The sequence below is a fragment of the Halichoerus grypus genome, chromosome 4, assembly GCF_964656455.1.
Source record: "Halichoerus grypus chromosome 4, mHalGry1.hap1.1, whole genome shotgun sequence".
NCBI classification, from domain to species: Eukaryota; Metazoa; Chordata; class Mammalia; order Carnivora; family Phocidae; genus Halichoerus; species Halichoerus grypus.
Genome location: NC_135715.1, coordinates 133,783,136 through 133,806,440, shown reverse-complemented (window position 1 = coordinate 133,806,440; position 23,305 = coordinate 133,783,136). Strand labels below are relative to the sequence as shown.

The 23,305-nt window shown below is 41.2% G+C and overlaps 1 protein-coding gene across 2 annotated transcripts in view; it reads right to left on the bottom strand.

Moving 5' to 3' along the window:
• Positions 1–3,950: 3,950 nt before the first annotated feature.
• The window catches only part of GORASP2 (golgi reassembly stacking protein 2), a 36,874-nt gene continuing 17,519 nt past the window's right edge, over positions 3,951–23,305 (bottom strand). Inside the window, exons 2-11 of one of the 2 annotated variants that reach the window (XM_036067305.2) lie at positions 20,869–20,928; positions 19,997–20,077; positions 18,715–18,918; positions 17,912–17,998; positions 16,616–16,746; positions 13,445–13,577; positions 11,402–11,525; positions 7,887–7,973; positions 6,672–6,782; positions 3,951–5,088 (exon numbers count right to left, since the gene is read on the bottom strand). In XM_036067305.2, the coding sequence (XP_035923198.1) occupies positions 4,748–5,088; positions 6,672–6,782; positions 7,887–7,973; positions 11,402–11,525; positions 13,445–13,577; positions 16,616–16,746; positions 17,912–17,998; positions 18,715–18,918; positions 19,997–20,077; positions 20,869–20,928 (1,359 nt within the window). In that variant the 3' untranslated portion in view covers positions 3,951–4,747. The remainder of the gene's footprint in view (positions 5,089–6,671; positions 6,783–7,886; positions 7,974–11,401; positions 11,526–13,444; positions 13,578–16,615; positions 16,747–17,911; positions 17,999–18,714; positions 18,919–19,996; positions 20,078–20,868; positions 20,929–23,305) is intronic. The other variant, XM_036067306.2, reaches the window with a different exon arrangement.

The window sequence follows — 23,305 nt, the reverse complement described above, 5'->3', positions numbered from 1 at the left end:
AGACACCTGTGGGTCAGGCAGGTGGCAGAAACCAGTGGGCTAGGTGAGGACCATGGCCAACTGAAGGATTTAGTCTCATGGGGGCCCGTTTCCTTGTGGGACTGAGGATTTACTCAGTGTTCCCAGATCTTGGGACTTGAGAAACCAGAAATCTGGATTTATGTGAAATGTTATTTTTAATGTTGGCAATTAATTCACATTTTAAAATATATATAGGCCGGTTCAAAGGAACCGTGTCTGGGAGGGAAACCAGTTTGCTACCTCTTGTTCACCTAACAGATTGTCCTAGCTGACTCAGCAACTTTTTTTTTATTTTAATTTTTAAAAATATTTTATTTGACACAGAGAGAGAAAGCACAAGCAGGGGGAGTGGCAGAGGGAGAGGGAGAAGCAGGTTCCCCACTGAACACGGAGCCCGATGTGGTGCTCAATTCCAGGACCCTGGGATCATGACCTGAGCTGAAGGCAGACGCCCCACCAACTGAGCCACCCAGGTGCCCCATTTGTTTTTTCAAGAAAACCAAGAGTTCATTTTTTTAAGTAATCTCTACACCCAATGTGGAATTCGATCTCAAGACCCCAAGATCAAGAGTTGCATAGTTTACCAATTGAGCCGGCCAAGCACCCATCTTTGCTTCTTTATTCACCCCACCAGCAGTGAGCACACACTGTTATTATCTTGAGTCCCAGTGGCCTTTGTGGAACAGGGGCCTGTTTTTATCTATTGCCAGAAAACACTGTGCAACCTCAACTCTGAGAACACTGAAAGTCCCTGGGGGCCCACCTCCACCAGTGGATGGTTTCCAGTACCCAGGATGCTACCAGCGTGAGAGCGGGCCCACCTGCTCTTCCACTAGCCTGTGGTTCTGCTGCTTGAGTAACTGGCCTTGGTGTTAATCCCCCATTCTTCTATTTAATCAAACTGGCTCATATGCAAGAAGGCTATAAAGGAACATGTTGGTGAGCAATATGGGAAGCTGTCCTTCCTAGATCTCATGCACAAAGTCTGCAATAAAATAAATAAAAGCAATAAATAGTCTCTTAACATGTAGTCTTTGCTAAGTGGTAAAATGTCTTAGTAGACAATGACCTTTGTGTTGTCTTCTTACCTCCCCAAATTCTGGAACAGTCTGATTCAATGACCACCTAGCAGGAGGTATGAGTAGGTGCTGCTAATGGAAGCCAAGGAGGGGACATGTTCAGCGTGGAAGAGAAAGGTCAGTGTTTAGTGGTTCCCATCCCCTGGGAAGCTTCTTAAAACTCCAAGGTCCCAGGAATCATGTTCTAATTGAGGTGACTGCAGTTGCAGCGGGAGTGGTTAGATAATTAAAGGGAAGGCCTTCACCTTCAGGCCAAGGCAGAGCCCATCCCTGAACATTAGCTGGTGTCTCACAAATAAGGAAGGCCTTTTTCATTTCCTTTCCTTTTTCAATTGTCAGGAAATAAGCTAAACTTCGCTGTTCTTGGTAAGTGTGCTTAATAATGGACTAAGGATAAAACAGGAACAAACACCAAAGGGGAAGGGTGAATCATCATCACACTCAGTCTTAGCTGCCAGAGGGGCCTCTGGATGGGGCGCCTGGGTGGCTCAGTCAGTTAAGCGTTAAGACTCCTGGTTTCAGCTCAGGTCATGTTCTCAGGGTCATGAGATGGAGTCCCACGTTGGGCTCCGGGCTGAGCGCAGAGCCTGCTTAAGACCCTCTCTCTCTCTCTCTCTCTCTCCCCACCTCTATTCCCTTCAACCCCCTGGCTCTTTCTCTCTCAATAAATCGATCTTTAAAAAGATCCTTAAAAAAAAAAAGTGACCTCTGGATGACAGCTGCAAGTCTATTTCTTCCGTCTGCCCCGAAGCTCTTCCCTTCTTTTTGCTCATTTCTGGGTCGGTGACCCGTTGGGACTGTGCAGCCCCTTCCAGCCTCCCCGCTGCTAGGCAGGCTTTCTCACATGCAGATCTGAGCCCGTCCCCCACAGAGTTCCTTCAGTGACTCCCGTTTTTAAGACAAAGCCCCCACTCCCCGGCCTGGCCCTCAGGGCCCTGTGCATTCTACTCCTCGCCATTCCTAACCTAGAAGGTCTCTGCCCCCTCTCCCGCTTTGCCTAAGTAATTCTTCATGTCAGATGTTGTCTGAAACCTTCCCGTCCAACTCTCCAGCACCCTCACCACACTGCCTCTTCTGGCTCCACCAAATCTTGGTGCAAACAGTGGTGCCGCGCGTGGGCCGGGCCGAGGGCTCAGTCCCGCTGCACGGCTTGCGGCAGGGCTGCTCACTGGGCCTCACTGGTTGCTCTCCCTCCTCCTCAGTGATGGCGGAGCACGCGGCCAGATGAAGACCTCACTTCTCTGCCTCGCTCTAGCTGGAAGTGGCCACGTAGCTCCGCACTGGCCAGAAGGATGTAAGTCACGGTACTGGGTGTGACACGAAACTGCTCTGAACTGTCCCCAAAGGGAAGGGGAATATACCTTTCTCTTCTTCTGGCTGGAACCAGATGGCCTGGCTGGGACTGCAGCTGCCACCTTGGTCATGGGATGACCATGGAAATGGAAAGCGGACCCTGTAGAACTCCAGACAGGAGCTGGTCTCGGACACTGCCACGGACCAGTCCTGCCTCTGCCCGACTACCTCCAACGGGCTGTCTGAACATGGGAGAAATAAACTCTATTTAAATCACCATTATTTTTGCAGTATTTGTGATAATGGAGTTTATTCCAAACTAATGTCCTCCCCTATCACTGCCTCATGTCTCCCATGTGTGCACTTAGGGACAGAGTGATAGAGGGGGTTCAAAGGTCATTCTGACTGCACATGATCCTCCCCACACGGGATGGCCAGAAAGCCCTCACCGTGGTTAGAGCACTTTTCTGGAGGGCCCTGAGAACTGATCGCCCCAGGCTCCCTCCCTGACATGGCCAAAGTAAGTGGCCTCCTGGCAGGGACACTATCTTTTACATCCATGTTTCTGGCCCCAGTGCAGGATCTACTCCTGTCTATATAACACTGAGACTGGTTTTCCTGAAGGAAGCAGAGGATATCTAAAATAAGTGTTTTGCGCCTCAGGAAGATCCAGTGAGCCAACACAGGCCACGTGTGTGCCCATCTTCCAAACGAGTGCTAAGAATCCCTCCCTCCCCAGAGCTTAGTGTTTTAGATATGCTTATGGACATTTTCCTGGGAAGATGACCCAGGACTGTCATCATTCTCAAATGAGAACTGTGACCTCACAAGAGTTAAATAATCACTGCATTGGAAGAACTGTTTTTGTTTTTAAATCATTTTTAAAGCTTAAAACCTATTTACTTGCTTTCCACTAAGGTATCTCCTTGACATTTTTTTAAAAATATGAGCATCTTTTAGAATGCAGTAACAACTTGCTCAACCCCCTCCTATCCTGGGAAGTAAAAAATTTTAACATGTAAATATGCTTGTGAATATTCTCCCTACCTGTTACAAGCTCTTTTTCAAAAAATAGGATTGTTAGCTGAGAGAAATATTCTAGAAATGTTTACAATGCAAACAGAAGAAGCGAGGCCCAGAGCTGGAGCCTTCTTTTACCATTTGGCTTTAAGTACAAACCTGGCTCCAGAAATGAATATGACCTGAACATCGGCTGGTGCGGGGCCCTCTATTAGAGGCACTAGGTCGGTGCTGCTAAGTCTAGTTTCTGGCTGACGAGGTGAAGGTCAAGCACACGTGCTGCTCCCTTAGTAACAGTCATGCTACTACCAGGTCAAGAATCAATGAACCTCTTTTGCCTTATTTAAAAAACAGATATAATACGCATTTAATTTCATTCAATAAATCAATTCCACTTAACTTACCATCTCTTAGAAAACTTAAGAAAAAGCAAACATAAGACATGAAAAATTACATTAAAGATGTGCGACATACTGGAGAGGAACGAGTGCATACATGGTAATTAGTTCTCATTTAAACGCACCACAAGAAGAAAAATAAAATTACTGTAATTTATTGCTGTATCTATGCTTTTCCAGTAGAGCTATAATAAGTAGCCACAAAGTGCCACCTTCCGGCTTAAAACTGTGCAACACCTCCTTTCCCTCTTTCTAAATGCCATTTTATGGTGGGCGTATAAAGCAATGGCAGCAGCTACAAAACGCTGTCTCAGTAACGCTGAGCGCTCTGAACGAAGATCTGGGTGTAGGCTGAGTAAAAAGATGTTCAATTAATAGCGCACACTGTGTAACTTTACCAAACATCTTTAGTTGGAATTTTCGTGTAAACCTTTAGAGAGCTGTGACTCACAGACACCAAAAGTAAAACAGCTTTTCCTTTCACGATTTAGTGAGGTGGTCTGCATTCTCAAAACCGATTTACAAAATACAAGAAATGTTGCGTGTGAGTACCAGGCATAAAATATTTCATTTACTTACAGAAGGAGCAGCAGGGGGACAGGGAGCCTAGTGGACGCCCTGTCACCACCTTTCCCGAAGATGTATACCCCCCAAGAATGGCAGTGGAAACCTGGCAGCAAGCCACTCTTACAATTCTTTTTGGTTGCTTTAAAATACAAGCACTCTCCGACATTTCCCTCCCCAGCCTGTGAGCCCCACCCCGACTTGGCAGGATACAAGCCCACGTCCTCTTCCTTAGTTTTCCCCTTAGAATTATTTACAGGATGCCTACAGATACAGTACAAACTAGTATGAAATTAACGATAGTTTGCATTTCCAGACACGCTTCCGTGGGTAAGTAAGCCCACCACGCTGACTCCGAAGACAGGTTCAAAGCTAGGGCGACTCGGAGGCACTTGCATCCGTAACCGCAGAGACAGGCTTCTCATTGGCTGGGGTGGATTCGCAGGCTCTGTCCTCAACAGTGGTGGGGGCCTTGGGAGTGGGGGGCGTCACATCCACAGCGGGTGCGGAGGCAGCGTCGGCCCTTGCAGTGGTCGTGACAGGGTCGGAGGGTGGGCTGCCGGCGGGCGGGAGGGAGGAGAGCAGCTCCCCTGGGCTTGCTGCAGAAGACACCTCTGGAACCAAAGGGAATGACGGGAGGAACTCGGATGGCATGGGGAGAGGTGCAATGCCAGATAAGTTTCGGGGAGGCAAAGAAGGAAGAGGTGGCAAACCTAGGACAAAAATGGCAGAGATCACACATCCTCCCAGCACTAGAAAGGCAGCGGTCATCCTCACATGCCTGTATTTGCATTTCACTAGGGCAGTGAAGCTGAGGAAGGGCAACACACAGCACAAGCCCCGCTTACCCTCAGGTGGAAGCAGGACGGAGTTAAGTACCCACGCCAGACCAGGTGGCCAGGAGGAAAGGTTCTGGGCTTCTAGACTCCAAAACCTCCGTGTGACTCAGCCAGTTCAGAGAAGAAAGGATTCTCCCGCTCAGGACACGCAGCTACACTAGCATTGGAGGGGGAAAGGCCGGGTGCTCCCTTTCCCCCAACAAGCTGCAAGCCCGAGTCAGAGCTGCCCTCCCAGAGCTGCCCTCCGGACAGACAACAGAAAGAGGAGAGGGGGCCAGCCCTCTGGTGAAGGCCGAGGAAGGGATGGGCTTGTCGTGTCGCCCCCGCCCCGCATTAGCCTCACCGTAAGTACCCAGCCTCTGTTCAAGCCCTGTGACAGGTAACCATTACACTTGGTGGGTTTATTGTGATGATTTCAAAATGCAGAATGAAGAAAGAGTATTACTTCTTTAAGAAACAAGGAAAGGTAGAATGTACAACATGTTCAGAGCAACCACTGGGCTGGTGAAACCCTCAATGCTCTTAGAGTCTGTTAATTTGGGAAAAGGGAGGAAGAAGCCAAGAATACAGGGCATAAAAGAAAAAACAAAGGAAGCGCTAAGATAGGTAAACCGTTAGAGTTTACAGTCTTCCTTTGTTTTTAAACCACTGTGCTGAAAAGTGAATGGGTTAATGAGGACAGGTGATGAATACATCCAGAGGGGCGTGTACAGCCGGCCGTTATGACCTAGACAGAAACATGACAGCATACACTCATGCGCCTCAGTACGGAAATCAGAAATTAATAGCCCTGACCTGTGGCCATCTCAGAGTTAAAGGTGATGTGGGTAATCATTAACTAGAAGAGCAGGTTTGTGGGACACTCTGCTGCTTCATTCCCATCAGCACATAAAATCGGAGCGAAGTGCTTTGAATATCGGCTAGCTTAACTATCTGTAGCTAAAATCCCAACAGTTTTTATTATAAAAACATCTGTTAATAACAGAATATTTATCAAATAACAAACGCGGCCAGCTGAGCAAGGATGAGGGTTTCACAGCCCAAGGTCCTGGGCCTGGCTACTCAAAACAAGCACCACCGGTGGCAGTCGCCCGCACCAGGAGAACGGCGGGGAGTCCATTCACCTCCACCGGGGGGCCTGTACCCCTTCCATCCAAGTCCGTTACGGCAGCGCCGCGACACTGCTATTTCTGCAACTGGCCCTTACGGTACTCGGGCTGTCGGCGTGCAAGGAGAGGAAAATGGAGGAGAGGTGCCAAGCAGAGAAGAATCACAAAAATCTTCTTCCTCTTCTTTTTTAAGCTTTTTAAGTAAAAAAGATTAATATTTATTTGAAGCAGCTGGAATTTGTTCAACTGATCTGCCCTTTCTGGAAAAAACTGCAATAGAGGATCTGCTTTCCTGGATAAAAGCTTTTTATTAGCCAGAGTCCTAGGAAGGCAGGATGGGCAACATACCCGGGTTCACGAGTTCCGGTAAGCTGACGCCTGCCATGACGTGCGGTGTGGGGAGGTTGAGGTTGGGGAGGGCAGGCAGGTTAGGTAGTCCCGCTGGTAAAGGCATCAGACCTAGAGAGAAGGCAGAGAACAAAAGGTAAACCACTTCCTCTGGGGAAAACATTCCATCTTTGTGTTCTGAAACAACTACTACCAGCTTCAAAGCGAGAACACCAGAAGTCCACGTACTGGGTGGCAGCTCTGTGTCCTAACATTAACAACAAGAGCGAAACAGCTCACTTCAGCGAACCATCTTTCTGTACCTACGTGATTAGGTGGCTGAGTAGATAAGGGTTAAAACCCATCCGAGTACTTCCAGACCTGCGAGCCAGAATGACAACGGCCTGAGTGCTGTGGGGAAAGGGCTGATGTGGCTCAGCAAGTGCAGGAGTAAATGAAACTCAACTTCTCTTTGATGGCAGAGGTTTACAGTCCCTCCCGCTTTTGAATTTTTTTTCCTGAAATAACTTCAGACTTACAGTTGCAAAAGTAGTTTATATAAAGAAACCCCATATATCCCTTTCACTCAAATTCCCCACACGTCAACGTTTTACCACACTTCTTGTGTGTGTGTGTGTGTGTGTGTGTGTGTGTGTGTGTCTACATACAAATTTGGTTAATGGCTTAATATGTCTGTGCATGACCTCTGTAGTCATACAATTAAAGGTTCTCACAATGCAAGTACATTTGATCCCTGAAATAATATTTGATTGTTATCTGATGGATAAAGACATTTGGTCTTCACTAGGAACAGTAAGAGAAATAAACATCTAACTTAATGTTAGAGCTTCTGAAGAACCTGCTATGGAATGCTCTCTGTCAGGACACAACGTCTCTTCACAGAAACCACTACTAGAAAGCCCTGACGAAGGAAACCCCGAAGGACAGAACTTTTACACACTGCTTCTTCCTGCCTCACGCCGCATCGCAGGGGTGGCCGGCTGAGGATAAGGAGCCTGAGGCTCAGCACCTAACAGCTGGTAACTGACAGCTCTTTGACATTTGCTCTCATTTATCGCAAAGTTATAGCAAAGATAAAAGGAGATTAAAAGACGTAATAAGTCACCACAAAGGTGTAAGATTTTTTTCTTTTCTTTTTTTTTAAGACGCACAACATTAGTCATGCTATTATTACTAACTCCACACATCTCTCCTCCCCTGCCTCCTGCCGCTTACCTGGTAAGGTAGGAGCTGGGTTCAGTGGTGCCACAGAAGTGAGGGACTGGTTTACTTGTGGTGGCAATAATGGTACTGTTGGGACACCTGAAACAAAACACGATCTTTAAAAAAAACTTCTACCAAATTCTTGACAAAGAATGGACAGACTTTATTAGGAGTCTTTAGCCCCCTTCCCTCCCCACCATGGTAAGGCCTTCACTCCGTCCTGGTTTCTGGCTGCCTCACCGCCTTAGCTCATCTACACACTCTGCCTGTGGCCTTTAATGAGGACTGTTAGCAGAGTCTGGCCTAACAGGGTAGGAGGCCCTGCAAACCCACCCCAGCTAAGTTCTCTGGACAAGAGTTTTACATCTGACCTAAGCAGGGCTAGATTAGAAAACTGTTTTAGAAATTCAGAAATGGGACTCAAGGATTCCAGTCAATCTCTACTGGGCTCCTGAACTAGACACCACATAAACCTAGAACTGCTGGGGGCAGTGGGGGCAGATGCTCTGTGAAACCATGAGTGCTGATCTGTGAGAGGGGAGAGGGAGGCAGACGGCCTGAAAGAGACAAGAGTACGTGGGCCTCCAGGGATGGAGAGAATGACCTGGCTTCCTGAATTTCCATTTCCTTTTGATAGGAAATGGGTAGGTTCTGTGACTCTCCTCTGAAGTGTTTTTACTGATGCTAGCTTGAGGAGGTTATGTACTTCAAATGCAAGTAACTCTTAGGATACTACATAATAAAGGTTATCTATTAATGTTTACCACCTACTCATGTGAGAGGTTTTGCTGTCCAAACAGTAGTAACAATGTACATGGATTCCAGACTGTCTTACAGAAATCTGCTTAAATATGGTAGCAGGAATGAATTGTGCCTAAAAAGCATGAAACAACCCTTTTCAGATAGTTACTTATTTTTTTCATGTATTTACTTTTCTGCAGAAATTAGAGGCATGTAAAAGTAGAAGAGGGGCCATCGCTTTCATCAGATTCTCAAAAAAGTTGGGTAACTGATATGTTCATTCACTCAAGGTTTTCGGGGGCACCTACTATATGCTGGACACTATTCTAGGCACTGATGCACTCTACAGCATAAGAAATGACAAATCACTACCTGTAGGATATATTCTAATGAGGGTCCGGGAGACTGATAGCGAACAAGTAAAATACACAGCCTGTAAAATGGTGTCAGTTCTCTGCAGAAAAATCAAGCAGGGAAGAGGACAGGAAGCATAAGGGAGTGTATCGAAAAGGTCATACTGATTAATGTCATTTCAAAAGGATATATTCATTTTCTAAAATTTTATAATCCCCAAATTTTCAAATCCATACATATATACATTTTTAAGACACTTTTAACGTTTCTGCAGTTACCGACTGGGCTACTTTGCAGCAACTTAATTAAAAATAAAGATAGGTAAGTAACAAAAAAAAAGTGGGTTCTCACATGTCATGTTGCTAGAATATTCAATTTTTAAACTGATTTTCTCAAAGTGAAAATGTTGATTTCACTCTCTTCTGAGCATTTCTGTCTTTTAATATTCAAGAAGCCATTTCTCTACTGTATAACAAGGCCAGGGATCTCACTTCATGTGCTTCTAAGACAAGTGTAACTATAATGTAATGAGGGAAGATTTAAAATGTCAAAAAGAAACTGAGATTTGAAGACAGCGGTCAGAAGAGCTCTGATAGGGCACTGGAACACTTACTCTCAAAGAGGAGAGAGCTACTCAGACACTGAGCGGTCTGCTGCCGTGGGTGTTACACCAGCCCACCTGTACTAAGCCTAGCCAGGAATAAACTAGAAGACCATCTGATGGAATCTAAGAAAAAAATCACAATATAAAAAAGGATTCCAACACCGCTCAAATGAAATAAACTTTAAATGCCCTCCTAACTGTATCTATGACTTAATACTGATGATGTTAGTATTTCATTTCATCTAGGAAAAACCTGGATTGTGGCGATGACCGCACAACCCCATAAATTCACTAGACATCACGGAGTTGTGACTAAATTTTATGGTATGCAAACTGTATTTTAAAAAAGTCAGGAAAAAAAAACCCAGCAAAGAGTAGGGGACAGAGAAGCAGGTCACCATAGTGCAAACTGGTGGGGCTGGGTGTGTGTGTGGGGGGATCCGTAATACCATGCCATCTACTTTAGGCTACGTTTGAAATTTTTAATTCTAAAAAATTGAAGTTTTAAATTTTATCTAGAAAACGACACCTTTGGGAATGAAAATGAAGACTCTGAAAAGGCCTGGGATTTGAACTGAGGAGATCAAGTGCAAAAATCATACTGTTGACCTTAACTGCATCTTGGTGAATCCATCTATTTTAAGTCCATTCCAGGACAAAGTGAAATGTGAACAAACTATAAACACAAATATTAAAAGGAGCTCAAGAATAAAAGGTTTTAATGAAATAAAACTAAACTATGTGAGTATTTCTTTCACTTACTCAACATTTATTGAGTAATAATATACTCTTTGTATTATGAAGAAACAAAATCAGAAAAAAGGTGGTTTTTTAAAAGGCAATGGAAAAATAAACTCTACCAACATACCAAGTTAAGATCTATATCATGTGACCAAGCAATCCCAGGCCTAGGAATATAACCAAAAAAATGAAGACACGGGTTCATGCAAAAACTTGTACACAAACGTTCATAGCAGCATTATTCCTAACAGCCAAAAAGTAGACACAACCTAAATGTCCAACTGATAAATGGATAAATAAAATGTGGCATGTCCATATGATGGAACATTACTTAGCCATAGAAAGGAAGTATTACTATATGCTACCACATGAATGAAACCTTGAAAACATTATTCTAAGTGAAAGAAGTCAGTCACAGAAACCATGCATATTGCATGAAATGTCTAGATTAGGCAAATCCACAGAAAAAGAAAGAAGATTAGGAATGATCTAGGCCTGAGGGGTTGGGGAAAAACAGTGAGCGACAGGGCATAGGGTTTCTTTTGGGGTAATGAAATGTTCTGAAATTGACTGACGTGATGGTTGCACAACTCTGCAAATACACGGAAAAAAATCCCACTGAATTATCTATTTTAAATGGGTGACTTGCATGGTATGTGAATTATATATCAATAAAGCTGTTGGAAAAAAACTAAAACAAAAAAGGACTGTACTGGGTAGAACAAGAAATAAGAAAAGGGAGGAAGACATGCACGTGTCCCCTGAGCAAGACTGAACCCCCAGAAAGAGAACGGTGTCTTGCTCAATTTTGTATCTCCAGTGTTTACTACCTAGGGGATACCGCAAACATTCATTGAGTAAATAGAGCAACTGAACAGAATTTAAAGGTACAGTCCTGACTCTACAACTTGTCCAAGCTAAGAGAAGCCCAGACTCTAAAATACACCGAGAAGAGGTTTAAATGCAAAGCATATTTATAGTTTTCAAAGTACACCAGCATTACTTTTTAAACTTTTATAGCTTGAGACAGAAAAGAGTATCATGTAAAACAAAGTAGGTTGAAAAGAGAATAGATTTTTCTGCACACCTGTACTGAGAACATTACTGACAGCTGGTGGAGCTGAGCTAATAGAAAGTCCAGACAGACCCTGTTCAATTTCTGTAGTTCCTGGTGGTGACAAAGATGGGGGATTAACTGAGGACAGCTGGACCTGCCAAAAAAAGAAGGAAAGAAAATACTCAAGTTTACTTGAAAGAACATACAGATATTGTCTCTCACTGGCCCTACAGATACCTTTTTTTAAAAAACGTTTTTATTTAAATTCCAGTTAGTTAACATAGTGTAATATTAGTTTCCGTTGAAAAAAATAGTGATTTAAAACTTCCATACATCACCTAGTGTTCATCACGAGTGTCCTCCTTAATCCCCATCACCTATTTCACCCATCCCCCCACTCACCTCCCCTCTGGTGACCATCTGTTTGTTCTCTATAGTTAAGAGTCTGTTTCTGGGATTGCCTCTTTCTTTTTTTTTGTTTGCTCATTTGTTTTATTTCTTAACAGGTACCTTTTTTGATCATACTAGCTGTCAGAAGTTTTCACCTGGCACTTCCGCCTTCAGACACTCTTCCTATTTTTGTTACATGTCAAGGACCAAGCACTAAACATCTCCCCACCCTGTCACTTCCAGTCTCTTGACACGTGGCATCTCCCCCATTACACACACTGTTCTAGGAGGAGATTCTACTCTTTCCTCCTTCGTAGCTGTCCCCAAATCATTTTACTCCACCTTTCCTCTTCTTTGATTTCTCAGCCAGTTTCTAACTTTCATTGTTCATAGGAGAAATCAGCTCAAAGTCTTAATACCATGATAAAGTCTTGGAAGTTTCTCAAGATGTCTAACCTCGTGAGTCCATCTTATCTTTTCTCATCAGTGACTGAACATGGCAGCCAGACCTCTACCTTCCGGGGTGGCGGAGGGATAAGTCAGTCTACATGGATTCTATGTGTGGTTTCACCTCTGGATACTCCAACTTCTGCCAGCTCCAGTGCCCTGTGGCACATTCCAACACTACTTGCATTCTGGCCCTTTTCCTTAGCTGCCATTTCACCCCCTGGTCTTCTCAGACTGCCCACAGAGGCTTAACTCGGGCAGAGACCACTGATGAGGAGCAGCAGACACGGCGGTAGGGCTCTAAACATGGAAAGACATGGGCTCTGGCCATCGGCCAATGGCAGCGGTGAGCAGTGAGGAAAGGCTCCACTTCTCTAGCTCCTCTTCACTTTCTCTAGAATTGGGGATGGCCAAACTGTGTACCATAAAATGATAGTGGTGGCAGACCTTTCTTGCAATGGTAGCATTTTTCTTCTGGATGTTTGGTTTTTACTTATTCACGCAGACAAGAGTTAACTGTCCTGTGAGGCTTGCAGAGAAAACATTTTAAAAACCTATAAGCCTGTGCAAATATCTTATTCTTTAAAAAGCCTCACTTTGATCCTATAAGAGTCCCCACACAGCATCTTGTTCTGCTTTCCCAGTTAAGTTTCTTGAAATAGTCAGCACCAGCTCTCATCATCACCTTATCACCAACTGTCTGCCCTCTGTCCCCTGTGATCGGATACGTGCACCCCGCCAGTCTCTGAAAGGCTCTCGTCCAGGACATGTGTTTTTCACTCCTCTCACCTGACTTCTCTCAATACCTCACAAAGTCGACATGCCTTTTTTTTCTTGAAGCTCTGTCCTCCCTTAGGACTTCTTCCAAGCCCCCTTTGCTGGATCCCCTTTCTGCCCATCCATTTAAATATTAGGAATGTTCAAGATTCCAGCCTCAGTCCTCTGACCCACCCGGGCCCAATCCCTTGACAATTTTTATCACTGTTCATTGGGTTAAATTACCCTCCTTTTGCTGATGATTCCCAAATCTGTGTCTCTAGCCTTGTCCTTGTTCCTGAAATCCAGATCCACAGGCTACCCATCTGGATATCCTAGAGGAACTTCAAATTCAACATGGTTAAGGAGCACTTAACTCCTCACCTGCCCCATCTCCATGAGTGCTACCACCACACACATGGACACTTGATTTGTTTTACTGGAAACTGTGTGATGTCATTGGTAGTAAAGTTATCTTACCTCTGTAAACCCATCTTTAAGAGGAGTAATAGGTGTACCAGTCATCTGTCCTGGAAGAGAAATTTTCTTCCCTTCTTCAAACGGGCGTGTTGGTATTCGATGCAAATAACCGTATCCAATGCCACATCCTAGGCTATGAAAATATTTTTTTTCTTAAATTTATTGTTATCAATCACAGCTTGCATTTCTCTGAGGTTTTGAAATACAAAACCAATTTCCATTCTTTTAAATAATGTCATCGTATCAGAGGACTCTTCTGACCACCCTTTATAAAACAGTGTCTGTCCCTCCACCACAGACACTACCCTTACTCTCCTTTATTTTCTTCAAGCATTTATCATCATCTAACACACTGCACATTTATTTATTTTCTGTCTCCCCCAATAAAATGTTAAGGTCCTTGAGGGCAGAGACCTCACTTTGTTTACTGCCGTAACAGTTCCTGGCACATGGCAGACACTTAATAATTATTTGCTGAACGAACGACATACAGCCTTTTCACTGAAGAGCTTTAAGTACTTCTGTACGATGATGTCATTTACACAGCCCCTAGTTCTATTTCAGAACCTGACACAAATCAATCCAAATTCATCCAGATTCCTTCTACTTCATCCTCCCACTGCCACCAGAGGCATGTTTTTAATAAGACATAATCACACTGCTTCTTTTCATAGTCTGCTGGCCTCCCAATATTCCTTTTCCCTTTCTCCCTTTGGAGAATTACTTCTCTATGTTGTGTGCAGTGCTGGTGGGACTGTCCATCGGGGGGGCCTTGTCCAAACCAAGAAATGAATGGTTCATAACCCAAAGAGGCCAATCCACCTCTCTTGCCCATGGCTGCAAATCTTGGGAGTGACAGAAAAAACAGAAATGGCTTGATCCCTTCAGTAGAACCCTAATGAAAACTGCTAATTTCCTTCCTCCCTAACTCCCTAGCAGTGTTGAGTCCTGTCTCTTCCCATGTCTGATTCTTTAGCTGTTTCTCTGATTATAGGAGCAACTCCACAGCAATAAATCCATGTTTGCTTATGACAGCAACAGTTGGTTTCTACTGTTTGGAACCAATGACCCCACCCAACACCACCACCACGGGTACAGTGTTTCAGAGTCTCACTGCCCGAGGTGTTTCCAAATTTCCGACCATGGTAAGGCCCTTCACAATCAGATTCCACTTTAGGTTTCCATCATGATTGCTTTTATCTCCCAAACTATTTGATACTTTCTGAGAAGGCCACACACAGTTATCTCCATGCCTCTCTCCTGCCAAGGCATCTGTTATTTCTGTGGATACTACCACCACCAAAAGCTGGGAGAGCAAGCAGTGGCCAACTCCAGCTCTTCCTAATCCAAATCTGATTTTACACTGATGCTTCATATTACAAAATTACTTATTCCTTGGCTCACTTTTCGTCCCTTCTACCATCAAATCTGCAATCCTCACTGAACTAGATCTCAGATGGAGAGGAAGAAAGATAAAATAATTTAAATTGATCAATGATAGCCTTTCAGAAGTAGGCATTTTAAAACAATGTTCTTATTAGAATTAGAGATGTTCTTTGCAGTTGGACTTCACCATCAGCAGAATCTCTTCCTTGCACTTTGATTCTGTTGATGTCATTGGTAGTAAAGTTATCTTACCTCTGTAAACCCATCTTTAAGAGTACCAAGTACTCTTGTGATGCTAATCTGACCTGAGTTATCTTCTAACTGGAGAGGGGAAATGTTTTTATTATAAACTAAAAATTTGCCATTCTAATAAATACAGTAGTTTCTCTACAAATTTAGTTTATATGAGGCAGTCCCTCGGAAGTGAGTCAATTCTGAATGCCTTGAGAAGATCATATTTCTGTGTGTTTACAAACCTGGACAATGGACAGTAACTTGATCAAGAATTGCCCCAGACAGTCCAGATTCTTTTTTTTTAATTGTTACATTAATCACCATACATTACATCATTAGTTTTTGATTAGTGTTCCATGATTGTTTGCGTGTAACACCCAGGGCTCCATGCAGTAAGTGCCCTCTTTAATACTCATCACCAGGCTAACCCATCCCCCCACCCCTCTCCCCTCTAGACAGTCCAGATTCTTAAGATGATACCTCTATCTATTTTCTCAAATTGCAACAAGTTAGCATTCTGGTTGCAACATATAGTCAGCTACAGAATCTCAGTCAGTGTGGGGAAAGATATTATGAACAAACAGGGTCTTTCTCTGCCTGCCTCAACTAAGTCATCCTCTTCCCAACAAATGCTGGAACTTTTACAAAATATTTAGAAAAGTTTCCAAACCTTAGGCTTTCCTATAATTATGGCTTATGCTCAAGAATTCCTCAATTAAATAAGGCTTTCAAAATAATGAAAAACTTGTACAATTTAAACAAAAGCTGAAAGACCTTTTAAAGAAGCAAAGTTAAGTCTGCATGCTTTGCTTTGGCTTTTTGAAATTAGGGAACTGACTTGATGAACGGTCCTGGAAAACTGATTTTCTACAGTTTGCTTCTCTGCTTGGCTTGATAATCCTTCTAAGTTGCCTTTTTTTTTTTTTTTTTTAAAGATTTTATTTATTTGTCAGAGAGAAAGAGAGCACAAGCAGGGGGAGGGGCAGGCAGAGGGAGAAGCAGGCTCCCCACTGAGCAAGGAACCTCATGCGGGACTAGATCCCAGGACCCCAGGACCATGACCTGAGCCAAAGGCAGATGCTTAACCGACTGACTCACCTAGGCATCCCTCTAAGTTGCTTTTTATTTTTGTTGCAATTTTGTCTAATTTTTGGTTGAAATCAATCTGTCCATTTTTGAAAGCCAAGAGTTTTCACAAAATGCTAAGAAATTTCCCCAACAGCTAGAGAAAGTTACACTTGTATTGTCCCACTGTTGGGGAAGGGAACCGGGAAAATAAAACTGAAACTATTTTATTAAAATAACAAAATGAAACAAGACTGTTTGCTCTTAGATCAGTAAAGAAAAGGACCGTAGGTCTATACCACACTACCTAAATATGTGCTTTAAAAAAATGGATTACTGGTTTCAGTATTCTAGGTTAGCTCTTTCCTTTTCTCAACAGAAGACTTATAATAAACTAGTAACTTGTTTCAAAATAAAAGCAATGATGTTTACAATATTTACTGGTAAGCTTAAGCAATCATAACTTAGTCTGAACAATGACCTTACCTGCCTTCTCCACCCCACGCAGAATTTGGTGTAATAATCACTTCTCGGCAGTTATCAGTGTCTGTATTATACACATAAAGTTTCAATGGTTTTGCTTCATGTGTTTCAATAAGGCTGAACAGATCTTCAGACTGCAAAAGCATCACAGGAGAAAAACATTTTTATGTTACTAAACTTTAGAACAGTGGGTCTCAAACCTGGCTAATATCAGAATCATCTGGAAAACTTTTTATAAAAAGTACAGATTGTAGGCCCTGCTGCTAGACATAAAACTCATTCCTTAAAACCAATACTCCAAACAAGATTTCAAATATTTTACCTATCTCCTATGTGCAATGCCTTATCTCCAGTTCCCTAAGACCTAGTCAGCAATTTTAATAAAACTCTTCTACACCCAAATTCTATATATTCTGCTTTTACTCTTCATTATCTTCTTTTAAACATTTATTTCTTCATTTGAGAGAGAGCACGAGCCAGCGTGCACATGGGGTGGGATTGGCAGAGGGAGGGGGAGGGAGAGAATCTCAAGCAGACTCCCCATGGAGACTGATACAGGGCTCGATCTCACGACCTTGAGATCATGACCTGAACCAAAATCAAGACTTGGATCTTCAACTGACTGAGCCACCCAGGTGCCCCTACTCTTCATTATTAAGACCTGGTTATCTGGGCCTCTTATTTTTCTCTCATTTTCGATTTAGCAATATATACTTCCACTAGCTAACAGACAAGGCAAAGGATCTAATATAGCTAAGCCAATTTTGTTCCCTTAAAAAGGGGTAGAGAAAATGAAATCAATAACCAAAATGAGCATCTGCCTTAGTCTTGAGGTATGTTAAGAGATTGGTTTATTTTTAAAGATTTATTTATTTGAGAGAGAGAGTGTACACACAAGAGTGGGAGGAGGAGGAGAGGGAGAGAATCTTCAAGCAGACTCCCCACTGAGCACAGAGCCCCACTCGGGGCTCCATCCCATGATTCCAAGATCATGACCTGAGCCAAAATCAAGAGCTAGATGCTCCACTGACTGGGCCACCCAGGTGCTCCTGTTAAGAGATTTTTGTGTATCATACAAAAAATCTGTGCAATTGCCACACGGTATGTATTTTTCCTTATAGCTATACCTTATAAGACACCTCCTCCCATGTGTTCTGTTTACACCCTGATGTATAAGTTATCTTGATTAGCAAAGACCTAAATTTCAACTCTAAATGTGAAATGTAAATATACTTCTGAACCTATACATTAATGAGAAAATGTTATAAAACTTTCATTATTAATAAACACACCAATTACCTCATTCATGACTGTGTCTGCTCCAATGATATAATCACTGTGAGGTCTAAGACCTGCCAGTGCCGCAGGAGAATTTGATTCTACTTCCTAGAATAACACAAAAACACACCCCAAAATTAATGTATATAAAATAATCTTCCAAATTTACAGTTCACAGTCCTTAATTTTAGTGATTTAAAAAAACCCTTGTACTTCTTTTCCTTTCTTTCTTTCTTTTTTTAAAGATTTTCTTTTGTTCATTTGAGAGAGCACAAGCAGGGTGAGGAGCAAAGGGAGCAGCAGACTTGAGCAGTGAGGGGCAGAGGCAGAGGGAGAAGCAGACTCTCCACTGAGCAGGGAGCCCGATGCGGGGCTCGATCTTGGGACTCCAGGATCATGACCTGAGCCGAAGGCAGGCGCTTAACTGACTGAGCCACCCAGGTACCCCATAAAACCCTTGTATTTCTATCTTGTTAGACATGTCAGATATCAGAAACTATGGAAAATATATATCTAAATCACAAACATAAAAATCACATACTTAATAAAAATTTAAAATATTATTTTAGCTATCTGTAGCTATCTGCTTTGACATTTCTCCTTCTAATGGACGAATCACTAGAAAAATAGTTCTTAGGCATCTATATTTGCTTCTCTTCCTAAATTTTTAAAATCTGTTAACCCATAGCAATGAATTCTAATTTTCAGAAACCAAAAATAGCCTAATAATAATAATAATACCTCTACAATCCAACTTAGATGAAGACAGCACACTTCTACTTCGTTTCGTAAACTATAAGTAACAGCTCACGGTTAATACCTACCAATACATGCCAAACATTTTCATTTGCCCCATCAAAGCTGCAGAAACGAATGCTCACTCCCAGCAAGCCCTGGCCACCCCACATGTTGCTGGGTGTGACAGACGTCTCTCGCAGCTCCAGTGTTTTACTACTGTAGATCAGCATTTTTACAGGCTTTTCAACATTTGCTTTCAGTAGATCCTTAAGAGTGTCATTGTCTTTATTCTGTGAACACATAGAAATAATTTTTCTTAATAAATAAAAAAATTAATGTTAATTAGCTTAAGCATCCTATGGCCCTATGGGAGTAATATTAATAATCAACATAAATAAAACATCCAACAGGTAAAGCTGCCATTGACATTCAAATGTTCCTTGAAGAATGTCGAAAACTAGGAACAACTCCTATGTTACCAACTTCAGACTTTTTCTAATAGCTGACTATGGATTATGGATTTTGCAACCCAACATTTGAAGTGATCTAGGGCTTTAGTGCTAAAAAACCAAAATACTCCACAAGAAGTCATATTACTAAGAGAGTTGGTATGACTTTGATTTTAAAATCTAAAACATCTGCTGAAGTTGTGGTTTAATTTTGGACAGCATTCCTAAATATACACCTTATTTATTTATTAGGAACTGGCAGGAAAGAAAAATGGAAGTAGCACATTAAATATTTCATTACATAAATGAATAAAGGCCATTATGCAGGAGATGCTGATAAATAATGAAGACTTAAAACTGCTGTAAAAAAAACAAAACAAAACCAAGTAGCCACTGTCATAAGAATTTCCTTTGCTGAAATTATAATTCTTTTCCTTCAAGACTTTACTACAAGTAAACTGAAGCAACTTATAAAAGGTGGTTTTAAGTCTGTACTTTTGGAACATACCTATTTGGTTCTAAAAGCATTATTTATATATCATGAAATTAAGCTCCAAGCAAACTGATATGTTATTTGAGGAGCCTTTACTAATCCAAGCATACAAAGGTCTGAAATCACTGAAAAGGCAAACTTTTTCATCTTATTTCTACTTAAAAAAAAACTAAATATTCAACATATAGAAAGTCTCCTAATAAAAATATTAGGAGCTATTTCATTCTCCTAAGATAATCACTGAAGGGTGAGGTATAGTATTCTATATTTGACATTTTCATGTTTCCTTACATAGTTTTTATAAACTGGTATCATATGCCATATAATGTTTATAACTAATAAATATCCACCCCAGATAATCTGAAAAATTCCATTTTTAAAAGATTACAAAATATTATAGTTGAAACTACAAAAAGTTTAACTTACTAATCTCGAACCATTAATAGAAACAATAAAATCAAAGAATGGCTCCAGTCCAGCTCTATGTCCTGGGGAATTTTCTTGTACCTGTGAAAACAAAAGTGCCAAAAATGTAAAATACAAAGCTTAATTAATAATTGTAAGCTAAATTTTAATACCTATCTATTTTCAGCAAAAATAGATTAATTTCACTGATAAGGAAATATAGGTAAAACACACGAGTTCTCTCATTTCTCTTCATCTCTCCCAGATAATGCCCTTGCACCTCCCTAAATTCTACCCATTCTTTAAATTCATCCAATATAGGAGGTCCTCTATGGTTCTATTTCACACCACCTACTTTTGGGGGGCAGGGGCAACCTTCCCAGGGTATAGCACATGACATAACAGACAGTCATCACAACTGAGTGAAAAATTCAAATTAATTTAGCAAGCATTTATTCCACTACTACTACTAGTAAGGCACCATTCAATTACAAAACTAATAGGAACATAGCTGCTGATGTCAAGATATTCATAATCTATTAAGGACAAGATAAGAAGAGGAAGGGAAGACAGAGGACACACAGCCCTCTAATAAACTGTAATACAAGACCAACGAGTTTAAGGGCTATAATGGAGGTACAAAGTTCTAAGGAGAAAATTAATTCTGACTGAAGAAGCTTCACAGAAAAAAAAAAAGACATCTGAACTGTGTTTTAAGTCGAGGGTTTTAAAGGTGAGGATGGATAAGGGGATAAGAAAGGACATCTGAAAGTTGAAATAATGAGTAAAAATCCAGGAGTCTGAAAACATGAGGTTAATACAGTATAGCTAGACAAGAGGATGGTGTGGGATAGAAATACAGAATTACAGATTTTGAAAATCAGAAAACCTACAATCCAGGGGATCTTTAAACTGAAGTCTGTGTGGATGGCTTCTGGGGAACACTGCAGCTCCTGAAATTACATGCAACATTTTGTATGAATCAGCAGTTTTCTGGGTATAAAGATCGACAGCTTTCATTAGATTCTCAAAGGGTTTCTCCAAATAAAGTGCTAAAACCACAGATTTTGTGTAGTTCTTTTATTTACAGGTGAAGAAACCATCCCATGACTTGCCTGTGGGACTGCTGGCTCATGGTAGAGGTTAAACTCGGAAGTGTATCTTACATCTATTAGTCCAGCAAGAAGGCTGGAAAGAAAGCATGGAGCCAGACTTAGAGGGGACTTTAAATGGAAGACTAAGATTACTTAGATTCTCAACAACTCAAATGTTTAGCATCCCAAATTTGAAATGGACTAAAATTAACTATTAAATTTTCTAAATTTACAGTAATAAAAATATTAGGAGCTATTAAGAGTAATAATATGACAGAACAGAACAGCAAAAAGTTTATACACTTTGCATTTTCTCTGAAATATTTTCATGTTTTAAGGACTTTTTGTTCTGACCGATATTATTTTATACTGTCAAAACTATCCTATGAAAACCAGGTTTGCCTTGATATTTGCAGGCTGATGATCTATAACAGTCCTAACAGTTCTAAGAGTCAGTTCTGAAGTTACACAAATGATATACACATTCATCCATACATAAATCTGTAGCTATCTACACAGTAACAAATCATTTTAATGCTTTCAAAATGAAACCCATACTGTTCCCAGAATCTGTCCTTCTAATACCAAACTTTTTGGACTAATGATACTTAAGCTTGGAATAATAATACATTCATTATTTCTTGGACTAAGGCTACCTTTTATTTATTTAAAACCAAATTACACTATCATTGCTTCTAAAGAAGCAAAACTAGGTCTTCTTCATTTGTTACAGTAAGAAATAGTTGTCCATCATAAAGATGGTTCAATGCTTAACTTACTAAAACTGTTTAATCTTGCTTTACATAAATTTTCCTGCAAATTTGGGACTACATCACTTTTGTAAATTAAGTTAAATATCAAAGGGATTTATTATTTAGCTCTAATGAAAATAATCAGCACATGCTTGTTTAGTTTCTTTATATTCAGTTTTCTTAAATGGGGGATATTTTATATTCTACGTATTACCAAGCAAAACGTCTAGAACTCAAAGTGGCAGGCAGATTTCTCCTCAAAAGGCAACTCTGAAAGGGAAACGGTGGCTGGCTGGAGCTATTATGAGAAGAAAAGTGAGGTCAAGTCACTGCTAGCTGGGGTTTGAAATGCCTATTAGGTGCCTAGCAAGTAGGTGTGAAATGCCTTGGGTATGAAAAGAGGATAATTACCATAGATCCATGGAGCCCCCTTACGGTAGAGTTTCTCATTTAGTAAGGTCCTTATCTAATCATCTAATTCTCTGAATATTTCCAAATGACCATTTTTTCTAGAAACCAACCAGTCCATTTGATCAGTTTCAGAATTTTCCACTGAGGCTGCCAAAAGTTTATCTTTTAGTTAAAAAGGGCCAAAGATAGTACTTTTGTAATGTTACCACCAACTGAGAAAGTTGATCCCACACACTGATGCTTATCATGCCACCCTCCGGGTATAAAGTTTTACCACTATTGGTTTAAAATGGAAAGTTTCCAATACCACTAGAAGTATTCTTCCCCATAAGTCAAAAGAGATTCAATAGCCAAATATGAATTCTAAAAATAATAAGCTTAAATAATCCTTTCTCTAACTTTGTTTTTCTATTTGCATTTGCTACAAACATGGATCTCCTCTAATGGACCTTGAAATTAATTTCTTTCCTAAATTATTTACATCATTTGTACCAGCATTATTCTGGCAACTATGTATCTTAATTACCAATAGAAAGCCAGCAGAGGGGGCCCCAGAAAATGTTCTCTTTGACCCTAATATACTTAAAGGAAACTTCCTACATTTCATAGCATGGAAAATAGTATCTACAACACAGCAAATTAAACATCCACACAGGTAAGTTTCTCTGGCAATAATATCCACTGACAAGAATCTCTTAGGCACCCAATCTTTCAAGCATCATATTATTACTTCAATTCTTTCTGTCCACTCTAATATCTAATATCTTTCAATTGTTGATTCATTGTCAGCTTCCTTCAAACCACCTTAAATTAAAAAAAAAAAACAACCCATCTACCTACCTACCTACCTACCTGGTCATTTAGCATTTATTATTGGGCCAAATATTACAGCAATTTAAGATGAACAGGTTAAACTGGAAAGTTTAATAGTTAAGATTTTACAAGATTTTGAAAAAATGCACAATGAAAAGATAATAGAATTCCAGAGCCTCAAAATCTGGTTTTGAGGCATGATTTTACCTACTTATTAGCTGTGTGAGCGTGGGAAAGTATATTTATCTTTCTGGGCCTCA